At 37.6% G+C, this 12,938-nt stretch overlaps 1 protein-coding gene across 2 annotated transcripts in view; it reads right to left on the reverse strand.

The window, feature by feature from the left end:
* LOC128653877 (NADPH--cytochrome P450 reductase) overlaps nt 1-12,938 on the reverse strand; it is a 134,006-nt gene that overhangs the window by 43,776 nt on the left and 77,292 nt on the right. For both annotated transcript variants that reach the window (XM_053707420.1, XM_053707421.1), the window contains 7 exons: nt 7,239-7,388; nt 6,874-6,998; nt 5,820-5,909; nt 3,245-3,343; nt 2,952-3,068; nt 2,106-2,224; nt 1,174-1,355 (listed from right to left, as the gene is read on the reverse strand). In XM_053707420.1, the coding sequence (XP_053563395.1) occupies nt 1,174-1,355; nt 2,106-2,224; nt 2,952-3,068; nt 3,245-3,343; nt 5,820-5,909; nt 6,874-6,998; nt 7,239-7,388 (882 nt within the window). The remainder of the gene's footprint in view (nt 1-1,173; nt 1,356-2,105; nt 2,225-2,951; nt 3,069-3,244; nt 3,344-5,819; nt 5,910-6,873; nt 6,999-7,238; nt 7,389-12,938) is intronic.

The following is a 12,938-nucleotide window of genomic DNA, read 5'->3' on the forward strand; positions in this document are numbered from 1 at the left end:
ACTGTTCCCCCAACTGAAGTTAATTGCTCTCAACAGTCCTGTGTGGAACAGCCATGGATTTTAGTTACGGTGCTAAAATCATTTTCCTCATACAAACAGAAATCTTCATCTCTTTTCTGTTTCTGAGTAAATAGTACATACCAGCACTATTTTAAAATAACAAACTCTTGATTGAATAATAAAAACTACAGTTAAACACTAAAAAACTCTAAGCCATCTCCGTGGAGATGTTGCCTGTACAACGGCAAAGAGAATGACTGGGGTAGGCGGAGCCTAGGAGGGATCATGTGACCAGCTTTGCTGGGCTCTTTGCCATTTCCTGTTGGGGAGGAGAATATCCCACAAGTAAGGATGACGCCGTGGACCGGACACACCTATGTTGGAGAAACAGGTTCCAAATTAGACTCCAGCAGATAATCCCTATGCATTTTTATATTCTACCAAAGCAATAGCTATAGATACAGCCACAAAAAGAATTGTGTGGGGGGGATTTAGAGCTTTACAATTCAGAAACTAAAAAGAAAATGTTAATGGCGAGGCACTGCAGTATAAATGTGCAGGTAAAGTAATTAAAGTACATATTATATTTTGTCTCTATCCCAACTTGTTTTATGTCCCTTTAAAGGTTATAAAGTGTATTAATATAACAATGTTGGTTGTGCAAAGCTGGGAAATGGGTAGTAAAGGTGTTATCAAACAAAAAAACAAAAAAAAAAAATACTGTCCCTTTAAGTTCACATACGAAGCTGCAGTTTCATGCAGCTTCCAGGTTGTTTTTCAATTGATGATATTTATAAACGGCACAGGGGATATTAAAGCCTTTAATTCACCTGTTTAACATTTATGATATCCTTCCGTGAGCAGTTATAATCTTATTGGGCACTGAAGTATATGCTATTAAGTTGGGGAACTTAACAGGAATGCAGTAACAACTATACACTTGGCATTTTATGGTGATGAAAGCTGTTGGAGTTCATTTCAGTCTTCAATTAACCAGAGTATACTTTTCTCAGGAAGCAGCACAACAGCAGCCAAACAAGGGAACTTCATTTTCTTATGTTACTTTGTTTCTATGTGGGGGGAGGGGGGTTTAAGTCCCCGTTACACACATCACACAATGGCATTTGTAATATTTAATAATATAAGAGTGTTTTTTTTTATTCAGTGGCCCACCTTTCCTTCGGGTGCAGAGGATGCCATTTTGCGCAGATTCTCCTGCTCCTTTGGATCTGTGGCATACTGGGCCAACTCATAAAGCACATTGGTTCTCGGAGGGTTGGTGATATCCAAGTAGTAGGTTAAGGCTGTGCGGTAAGTAGTAGGACAGGGGAACGGATGTTTCTTATTTGATTCCTCTGTAAAAATGCAGTAAGGTGAGAGCAATTTATTTTTACAAAAAAACTCATTTAAAATAAATAAATAGATACAATTCTCCTTAGGATGGCACTTTATTATTTGCCATACATTAATCCAATGATTTCCCCAAAACCTTAAATTTAATTTCTATGTATGTACTGTTCTTGTGATGAAGTGTAATGTATAAATCAATGCAAGGAAGGTAGAAGAGGTGCATAAAAAGTGGATACATTAGTGAAATGAAGGTGAGTGCCCCCCCCCCACAAAAACAAACAAACAAACAGTACACAACAAAATACATTTGTTTGAGAGAGGCTGAGATGCACTTTTCTTAGATTGCTAATTAGAACTAAAAAATAAATATCAATATATGTTATAGCTCCACTATATGAAATGTTAACTAGTTCTGTAGGAGACCAATGCCCTATGTTCAAGCACACAATGTATTAATACACATTTGCCAGAAAGCTAGTGCTCAGGACTTGCTGATGCAGCTACAGATTTCAATACCACAGAGAGTGAACTTGAACAACCCAGGTTCCTATAACTGTAGGGCACTATGTACTACTAAGCAGGAATGCAATCAAACAGCAAGCAAGGTTGGATTATCACCATCACAGCAAGGGGAGCAATGTTCAAAGTGCAATTATCTGGTCTAAACTCTAGTGCTCTTTGTAGATTGCAGAGTTGAATGAAAGAGGTCAGGGACAGAGTGTACTTGGAAACCACAAGTATTTGGAAGAACTCACCATCCAGGTTATTTAATGATATGACCGTGTCAAGGTCTGCTCCTAGGATCTCTCCCAGTTTGCTGACAAGTGATTGCTCATTAGCCGGGTATACAGCCACGTGATCTCCCGATTCATACCTAGGGCACAGAGAAAAGAAGTATTAATAAAAGGTACTAAGGAAACGCTTCCTAAGCTGTAAACTGCAACCCAAAGAACACACACACACACACTACAGAAAAAAAAAAAACTTAACACAAATAATCTGGCAGCTGTCAATGCCTAAAATGGCAGCACCTAGTAAGAGGGGGAGGGCTGCTTACACTACAGAAACTAAAAGAAAAATAAAATGCTATCCACAACTGCAAACTGGATAAATAAACATTTTTGTTTAATATGATCTCATTTGGCAGGGAAATGGTGGCATGAAATATACCAAAATGAGCCTAGATCAATTCCTTGGGTTGTCTACTTAACAGAAAAAAAAGAAGAAAGGATATATACAATTTTGATAGGTTAAAAAACAAACAAAAAAAACAAAAAACAACAAGGCTCTAATTCTGTTTAAATTGAGTGATAGCAAAAATGCTAAAAATTCTCTGGTACTTTGGGCAGGTTTTTTCTAAAACTTCCAGTCCTTAAGGGGTTAAATCAACAGAAGAAGAAAAAAAAAAGTGCAAGTGCAGCTGCAATGAGCAGATCAACTTTTTAAATAGATTTTTCACAACAAAATATAAATTGTGCAAAATGTTAGCTTGCACTCACATGCGAGGTAAATAATTAATACCAACGTTATAGAATTTTGCCTTTCATAATCATTTTTCTTCTTTTAGCAGCATTTACAGCTTTTATTTTTTTCTGAATTACCTGATCTTTGAATTATTGATATCCAGTTCCAAGTGCATCAGATGCCGTTCTCCACCTTGATTTAATTTTCGGTTAATAGTTACATTGGCCAGGAAAGGATTTTTAGCATCAAAAGGCCTGTAGATGTAAACATAGAGAAAATGATTTGCTTTATAATTAGTGCATCTTTACCAGTTAGTAATCCCCCTCCCAAATAAGCTCCATAGACTGGTTCTATCTCAAAACATGGATTAAATTTAAATTGCCCAAACATTGCTTCATGAATTTTAGTTAGATCATTGCCAACTACTTACGGTTTCTGAGTTTCATAGCTCTTCAGTCGCCCCATCTCTCCAGTGTAAACTTTGTTCATATTTTCATCTGTGTGCACCACAAGCTCATACTGGCGAATGCTGTAAATACATAACTTTGTTACTAAAAAGTCACAAGACAAATGCCAAAAGGTTCTCCGTAGAACATATATATTTTGTAATTAATAAGGACACCTTCATATTTATACTAAGTCATATCTTGCACAAATCCTATCCTAATAAAATAGCAACAATACAAAACCAGACTACTAATTCATTCCTGTTTCACATGCAGTCACAATGAATACCGCACAAGTACTAATTTAAGAATTTTCAGTTTCATTGAATTCCGTGAAGAGACTCTTCATACTGCCCAAAATCCAGAAAGTGGTAAGGAAGTTGGTTACAAAATGCATTATTACGTTTACAATCCTAAAGAAAAGTGCACTGTGGATTTATACTTGGTTTGGCACATGATCGCAACCATAAGAAAGAATATACCATTCGTCACTTTTACAGAGCAGAGGTTAAACAGATAAAATGCGACCAACCACTCCACTGAGTTCATAGCGCAGTGTCCAAGCATAGGAAAACAAATACTTTAATTGGATCCTGCTCTTGTTAGCTAGATACTCAAAGATTGTGGGGGTAGCACCAATGGTAAAGAAATCCATAGTTGTGAAGTATATCTGGGTGTTTTATATCATATGCACAGTACTGACAAAGCATATTCTTATTTATTTTAATCAAAACTTGAAAGACTCCACAGGGTGCTGTGGAGTCTTTCAAGTTTTGGATATTGGAGAGGAAAGTAGTCTCCTCTGTTCCACTGGCAACAAGCAACAGAAAGGAAAAAAGGTGCTGTTAGTGAATTGTTTTGTGCGGTGTGCTTATTTATTTTAATAAGAAGCAAATAGACATGTTTGCTAATAGCAAATGCTTGTGCAGCTCATCCAAATTATAACAGAACCAATCAAGAGAGAGACCAAGGTCTGTCAGTTACCCGAGACAAATGAGTTTGATGCGATTTAAAACCGTCACCTTTAATGACTACCACTTAAAAGGGACAGTCTACTCCAAAATTGTTATTGTTTAAAAAGATAGATAAGATCCAACAACGACCTGCTCCTTGCATCCGCGACTATCACCTCTTCTCATGCTAGACTGCAGGACTTCTGTCGTGCAGCACCTACCCTCTGGAACACTCTCCCTTGTGATGTCAGACTTTGTCCTAATCTTTCTTCTTTTAAATGCACCCTGAAGACTTTTCTGTTCATAGAGGCCTACCACCCAACTCAGTAATAAATTAATTCCACTTACCTAACATTTCCCTCATCTAACTCTGTATTAACATCTTTCTCACTCTTGCAGTCCTCACCTCCTGTTTCTCAACCTCCTACCCTTCTAAATTGTAAGTTCCCACAGAAATAGGGCCCTCAATTCCTCCTGTATGTGTTTGTACAAGTTTTATATCTTACAAGTTTTATATCATTGTTTTATTTAAATGAATTGTATACATGGACAGCACTGTGGAATATGTTGGCGCTTCATAAATAAAGTGTAATAAAAAAATAATCCCTTTTATTACCCATTCCCCAGTTTTGCATAACCAACACAGTTATATTAATACACTTTTTACCTCTGTGATTACCTTGTATCTATGCTTCTGCAGACTGCCCCTTATCTCAGTGCTTTTTACAGATTTGCATTTTAGCCAGTCAGTGCCGACTCATGAATAACTCCACGGGAATGAGCATACTGGTATCTATATGGCACACAAACTAGCAGTGTCTTGCTGTGAAAAGTTATAAAAATACACTGAGATAAGCAGTCTGTAGTGGCTTAGATTTAGAGGGTTAAAGGTTATAAAGTATATTAATATAACAATGTTGGTTGTGTAAGGCTCGGGAATGGGTAGTAAAGGGGTTAGTTATCTTTTTAAAAATTAAATTTTTTGGAGTAGAATGTCGCTTTAACTAACCACAAGGGCTCCACAGCTGCATCCACAGCTTAACCCTTTTACACTGTTAGGACATTCCATGCCATCCAAACAACACTGGGTTTTAACATTGTTCGTATATGGTAGGACTTTCCATACCATCCTGTGTCCTACAGCTTCCCCGTTTGAGGTAACGAAGGATTGGCCTGGCGGCTGTACCTAGCAGCATAGGCAGTCCCCCATGATCCGATCCCTGGCCTTGAAATCACAGGAACGCTTTGACAATTGCATGATTTGATTTTTAATAACAGTTTGAACACACTTATTTCGCCATGAAGGTGTTAATAAAAGGAGATCTAGTATTTACATCAAATCAATAAAAATTAGAATACTTTATAGGCACAGCATGAAACAGGTTAATGAAAGGAAAGAGATGAACTTCGTAGCCAGGGTGAACAGGCAGTGGAAAACATACAATGAGGATGGAGAAAAAAAAAACACACAAAGTTTTTGTGTTTTAAATGTTAAGATAAAGGAGTTAAAGAAATTCAAAGACACAGAGAAAATAGAGAAAAGAACAGCAAAATGCTAGAAAAGAAAGACAAAGCAGGAGATGTGTACTTCTGGCCAGCAACCTACCTTGATTCGTCTCCTGTTGCTTCTACACCAAAGTGCTCACACACTGCAGGCCAAAATTGCTCTCTCCAAGTGATAAAATCTTCCTCTAGACTAAGAAGAAAAATAAAATTCTCTTAACATGTTTTTGTCTTTGCATTTAAAGTGATAGTAAACTTTCTGGAATGTTAGTTATTTTAGATGGAGTTAATTCATCAGTTGTAATGAAGATGCGCAATAACTTACTTTGCTGAAATTCAAATTCCCAGTGCTTCGTCGCCCACTTTAAATGTAATATTTTTATTGAGCTAAAGGTTTTAACTGTTCTCCAATCAGTGCTCTAGACACATGGCACTTTTTTTGTAGCTAGAGCACAAATTGGAGAATATAACAGCTCAACAAAAATATTGATTTTGAATTTCAGGGCTATATAAAAAAGTAAGTTATAGTGCATCTTTATTACAACTGATTCATGATCGGTTTAGACAAAGGGGAAAGTTTCCTATCACTAAGTTATTTTTGTTTGTACTGCAGGTAAAATAATTTATTTCCATTATTATGGGATTCTCCCACCACTTTTAATAGTAACTTTATCCATGTTTTACAGCCTTTTCTGTAAAAGTAGCATTAGGAAGGGAAAAAGCTTTTTGTACCACTTATAAAAAAAAAAAAAAAAAATCATTTTGTGTGTTACGCTTCTGTAAACAAAAATTAGGTAAAACAAAAAACTTCCAAATATAAGTGAAGTTGCTGCTCTCCGGTTTTAAAGGGAATTTAAAGTCAGATAGGTTTTCTTTGTTGAAAGTTAAATATGGGATTTTAAAATTACATTCGCATTCGTTTAAGTAGTTTTTTTTTCCTGACCTGAAGAACAAACTATGTTTTCATGCAGCTGGAGGCATGCTACTGACCACCAATTAAACAGTGGGATTGGTCTTATCATCCAAACAAAGTCCATTGTTTTGCTGTCACATGTATGATAGCAAATGGAGTTTAACATTCGTGCAATCAGGAGATGAAGACGCAACATTTAGATACAAATTATACATTATAAAGAGGAAATCTTCTACCAACTCACTTTCCATCATCATCTCCCATTCCCAGCTCAAAGATGCGTTCAGCTCCCAACTCCTCCAGTCTTTTGTCAACGTATTTCCCCATAGCATTAAAGTGCTCATATGTTTTGTTTCCAAGGCCAAAAACCTAAGAGAATTGGATTCACAACACAATTAACAAAATCATTTTAAATTAAACTTGCAACAAAAGGGAGACAATGTAATGGTAACAATATGAAGAACGGTTGTGGCTTTTATTTTATTCATTTTGCAAAATTATCAAAAAATTCTACATTTGCCATAATCCTAATGAGACCATTTACAAACGTTCTCGTATTTTACAGTCCATTCACATTGGGAAGCTAAGAATATATAAGTGTATACTCACTGCAAACTTAAGGCCAGAGAAATCAGCATCTGCTTCTTGCAGCCAGTCATAAAAATCCTGCGCATTGTCTGTGGGATCACCTTCCCCATAGGTTGCCATGCAAAATATAGCAAGGGAATTATCAATTTCACTAAGACGGCCGAGGTCTCCCTGCAAGAGGGAGGAAACACATTTGGCGTTTGTCAATGAAAGTAACTTACTCAGAACAATGTTGTACAGAAGGCAATTTGCAGTCCTTTTATTTAGTGCAGCAGGATCTTACATTTTACAAATACATTATATATACACAAATATTAAAATCATATTTAGAGTCTAATGCATGCTCCATCTACATTGAAGGTTACAGGACAAAGGGTAGTCTAGAGCGTGGCTCCTTATTTCTGACTCTTAGATATTTATAGGATACAGCACAAACACATATGCATGTCTGTCTCTTTACATTAGTAATAAGGCTGACAACTCATGGTTTCCAAATACAATAGAATCTCTCTACAAGAGCTTTAATACAATCCGATCATCTACCTCTCAAGCAATTCCTCCTTTCCTCTAGGCTAATGTGGTTTTCCAAGTCTGACTATATTGCCAATAGTGCTTATAAACGACTGGCAAAAGCAAATCAACATGAGATTTCTGCTATGACACTAAAGGGATATGGTAAAAATTGAAAAGCATTTTTTTTTTTTGCAATACACAGGTCTTGGCTTTGACTAGAAGCAGTTTTGCTATATGTGTTTCAGTGTAAGCATCTAGTGTGCACAGGCATGTAGAGGATATGTGCATATGTTCCCTGTGCACAGTAAAAGTTCTCACTGAAACAGTGACAGCTTGTACTAGCAACAGCTTTGCTAGTGTATGTGTCTCACAAAATTGTTTATCTTCTATTCAAAATCTTAATGTCACTTGAATGCAGTGTGATGAAAATCCCCCTTCTGGGCCTACGTGCAGTGGTTCACAGACTGCCATGAATGGGAAGTAGGAATGTGTCCGTAGTCAATGAGTCTGCATTTCACCATCCAATTAGTTCTCTCTCATGGTTTAGAATAGAGCTGAACACCAAAGCGTGCTGTGCTTATAATCAGGCCAGCTCTTTGCATTTGTCTTGAGGAATGCAATAATTGATTAAAGATGCAGCAGAGCTCAGGCGTTTCAACAAGCCATTTGCTTCTATGCACAGTCTACACGGGACAGGATGCTGTCAGTCAAGAACAGGGTACACAGACAGGCACAGTCACTACATTAGTATCATGGGTTTACACACATATATATATACATATATATATATATATATATATACACATACATACACATATATACAGAGAGTGCAGAATTATTAGGCAAATGAGTATTTTGACCACATCATCCTCTTTATGCATGTTGTCTTACTCCAAGCTGTATAGGCTCGAAAGCCTACTACCAATTAAGCATATTAGGTGATGTGCATCTCTGCAATGAGAAGGGGTGTGGTCTAATGACATCAACACCCTATATCAGGTGTGCATAATTATTAGGCAACTTCCTTTCCTTTGGCAAAATGGGTCAAAAGAAGGACTTGACAGGCTCAGAAAAGTCAAAAATAGTGAGATATCTTGCAGAGGGATGCAGCACTCTTAAAATTGCAAAGCTTCTGAAGCGTGATCATCGAACAATCAAGCGTTTCATTCAAAATAGTCAACAGGGTCGCAAGAAGCGTGTGGAAAAACCAAGGCGCAAAATAACTGCCCATGAACTGAGAAAAGTCAAGCGTGCAGCTGCCAAGATGCCACTTGCCACCAGTTTGGCCATATTTCAGAGCGGCAACATCACTGGAGTGCCCAAAAGCACAAGGTGTGCAATACTCAGAGACATGGCCAAGGTAAGAAAGGCTGAAAGACGACCACCACTGAACAAGACACACAAGCTGAAACGTCAAGACTGGGACAAGAAATATCTCAAGACTGATTTTTCTAAGGTTTTATGGACTGATGAAATGAGAGTGAGTCTTGATGGGCCAGATGGATGGGCCCGTGGCTGGATTGGTAAAGGGCAGAGAGCTCCAGTCCGACTCAGACGCCAGCAAGGTGGAGGTGGAGTACTGGTTTGGGCTGGTATCATCAAAGATGAGCTTGTGGGGCCTTTTCGGGTTGAAGATGGAGTCAAGCTCAACTCCCAGTCCTACTGCCAGTTTCTGGAAGACACCTTCTTCAAGCAGTGGTACAGGAAGAAGTCTGCATCCTTCAAGAAAAACATGATTTTTATGCAGGACAATGCTCCATCACACGCGTCCAAGTACTCCACAGCGTGTCTGGCAAGAAAGGGTATAAAAGAAGAAAATCTAATGACATGGCCTCCTTGTTCACCTGATCTGAACCCCATTGAGAACCTGTGGTCCATCATCAAATGTGAGATTTACAAGGAGGGAAAACAGTACACCTCTCTGAACAGTGTCTGGGAGGCTGTGGTTGCTGCTGCACGCAATGTTGATGGTGAACAGATCAAAACACTGACAGAATCCATGGATGGCAGGCTTTTGAGTGTCCTTGCAAAGAAAGGTGGCTATATTGGTCACTGATTTGTTTTTGTTTTGTTTTTGAATGTCAGAAATGTATATTTGTGAATTTTGAGATGTTATATTGGTTTCACTGGTAAAAATAAATAATTGAAATGGGTATATATTTGTTTTTTGTTAAGTTGCCTAATAATTATGCACAGTAATAGTCACCTGCACACACAGATATCCCCCTAAAATAGCTATAACTAAAAACTACTTCCAAAACTATTCAGCTTTGATATTAATTAGTTTTTTGGGTTCATTGAGAACATGGTTGTTGTTCAATAATAAAATTAATCCTCAAAAATACAACTTGCCTATATATATACACACATATACACACATATATACATATATATACATACACACACAAACAGGTATACCTCACTTTACAGCGCTTTGCTAATACAGCGCTTTGTGAAGCTGAAGTTCAACCTCCAAGGATTTTGAAACAGTGCTGTAATCATGGTGAGATTGCAAGAAAAGTGACTGGCACCATTTTGTTATGCGCAGTTCACTCTGTTTACAGCATTACAGTCAAATTATAGTCAAATTTTACTACAGTCATTGTCACTATTTTTCAGGTACAGTATTTATTGAATACTAATGCTGTGCTTGTGTTAAACTAAACGTAGCATGATTGCACCCCTAATATATATGTTAGTTGAAACATGTTTTTAAACACACAAGTGAAAAGAAAGCTAAAACCGCCTTGTTTCACTTTAAGGCGATATTCCCTTTACAGCGGGGCTCCGGTCCCTAACCCCCTTTATGAGCGGGGTATACCTGTGTATGTATATATATATATATATATATATATATATATATATATATATATATTATACACACACACATATTCATACATACACATATGTATGTGTATATATATATATATATATATATATATATATATATATATATATATACACACACACACACACAAGCATGATCATGTAAATATAAAACTGGTTTAGCATAAAAGAAAAGCATTGGTGTAGGGCTGTAGGAGAATTCTGGCTCATTTCCAAACACGCATTTGAGAACTATTTGCCCAAAGAAGGGAACTTTGAGGGGCATAAAAAGGTTTCAGGACAGTATTATTAAAGGGCTATGGAACCCAATTTTCTTTCTGTGATCCAGATAGAGAATGGATGCAAAAACAACTGGCTAATTTACTTTCATAATAAAATGTTCTTCTTTCTTTGCTATCTTTTGTTAAAAAGCAGGGACTTAAGTTCAGGAGTGTGCACGTGTCTGGAGCACTATATAGCAGCAGCTTAGCAAGAATATTATCCATTTGCGAGAGCACTAGGTGGCAGCACTGTTTCCTGCCATGTAGTGCTCCAGACGCCTAACTAGGCATCTCTTCAACAAAGAATATCATGGGAACTAAGCAAATTTGCTAAAATAAGTCAATTGGAATTTTGTTAAGCTTGTGTGCTCTGTCTAAATCACAACAAAAAAATAAAAGCGTAGTATTTTTTTTCTGGCCGTCAATTTAAAAACGGAAAGCAAATGTAAAACACTCAGTTAAGAATCAAAAAGTCAAAGCAGTAACTTATGAAAGAAAAGAAAAAGTAAAGTACATGTGACCAAATATTTTATCAAGCTAAGAAAAACTGACTTATGGAATTGGTGCAAAGTTCAAAAGCTTCCAACCATAATTTGATTAACCTGAAAAACAAGCTCATGTGTATCTTTAGATTTTATAGCTAAACAAATATGAAAATAAAATGTTCACAATTCAGCTAGAGGTTATAATATTAAGACTTTTAAATTCACTTCTGTTTTCAAATTGACATGTTCTCTTGGTATCCTTTGTTGAAAAAAAAAACAGAATTTATGTTTACCTGATAAATTACTTTCTCCAACATAGGTGTGTCCGGTCCACGGCGTCATCCTTACTTGTGGGATATTCTCTTCCCCAACAGGAAATGGCAAAGAGCCCAGCAAAGCTGGTCACATGATCCCTCCTAGGCTCCGCCTACCCCAGTCATTCGACCGACGTTAAGGAGGAATATTTGCATAGGAGAAACCATATGATACCGTGGTGACTGTAGTTAAAGAAAATAAATTATCAGACCTGATTAAAAAAACCAGGGCGGGCCGTGGACCGGACACACCGTTGGAGAAAGTAATTTATCAGGTAAACATAAATTCTGTTTTCTCCAACATAGGTGTGTCCGGTCCACGGCGTCATCCTTACTTGTGGGAACCAATACCAAAGCTTTAGGACACGGATGATGGGAGGGAGCAAATCAGGTCACCTAGATGGAAGGCACCACGGCTTGCAAAACCTTTCTCCCAAAAATAGCCTCAGAAGAAGCAAAAGTATCAAACTTGTAAAATTTGGTAAAAGTGTGCAGTGAAGACCAAGTCGCTGCCCTACATATCTGATCAACAGAAGCCTCGTTCTTGAAGGCCCATGTGGAAGCCACAGCCCTAGTGGAATGAGCTGTGATTCTTTCGGGAGGCTGCCGTCCGGCAGTCTCGTAAGCCAATCTGATGATGCTTTTAATTGAATAATAAAAACTACAGTTAAACACTAAAAAACTCTAAGCCATCTCCGTGGAGATGTTGCCTGTACAACGGCAAAGAGAATGACTGGGGTAGGCGGAGCCTAGGAGGGATCATGTGACCAGCTTTGCTGGGCTCTTTGCCATTTCCTGTTGGGGAAGAGAATATCCCACAAGTAAGGATGACGCCGTGGACCGGACACACCTATGTTGGAGAAATATGCATCTTCTATTATACACTACTGAGAACTACCTGGTGATTGGTGACCACACATATTTGTCTCTGATAAGCTAATTCCCAGTAGTGCATGGCTGCTCTGGAGAGACAAAGGGATTAAACACGTTCTTATATGAAATAATAAAATGACTTTATATTATTAGATCATCTCAAAATTAAAGCCTTTTTTATTTATCTTTAAATAAGTTAATTTAACAATTGTTTTGTACTTTTAAACAACAATGCTATGGAAGTCTTAGATCTTTGTTAATCTCTGTGCTGACAAGGTTCTCATAGAGAGAACTTGACCACATGCATTCAGTGCCTCCGGAGCAGCATCAGCTGCCAGAATTAAAGAGTGCAACTCCTCGCCCCTGCGTGACAGTTATCCCGGACAAACAAGCCTGGCTGTCTGAAGTTCACAACCTCTGAGGTTGCAG

Source organism: Bombina bombina, chromosome 3 (assembly GCF_027579735.1).
Source record: "Bombina bombina isolate aBomBom1 chromosome 3, aBomBom1.pri, whole genome shotgun sequence".
NCBI classification, from domain to species: domain Eukaryota; kingdom Metazoa; phylum Chordata; class Amphibia; order Anura; family Bombinatoridae; genus Bombina; species Bombina bombina.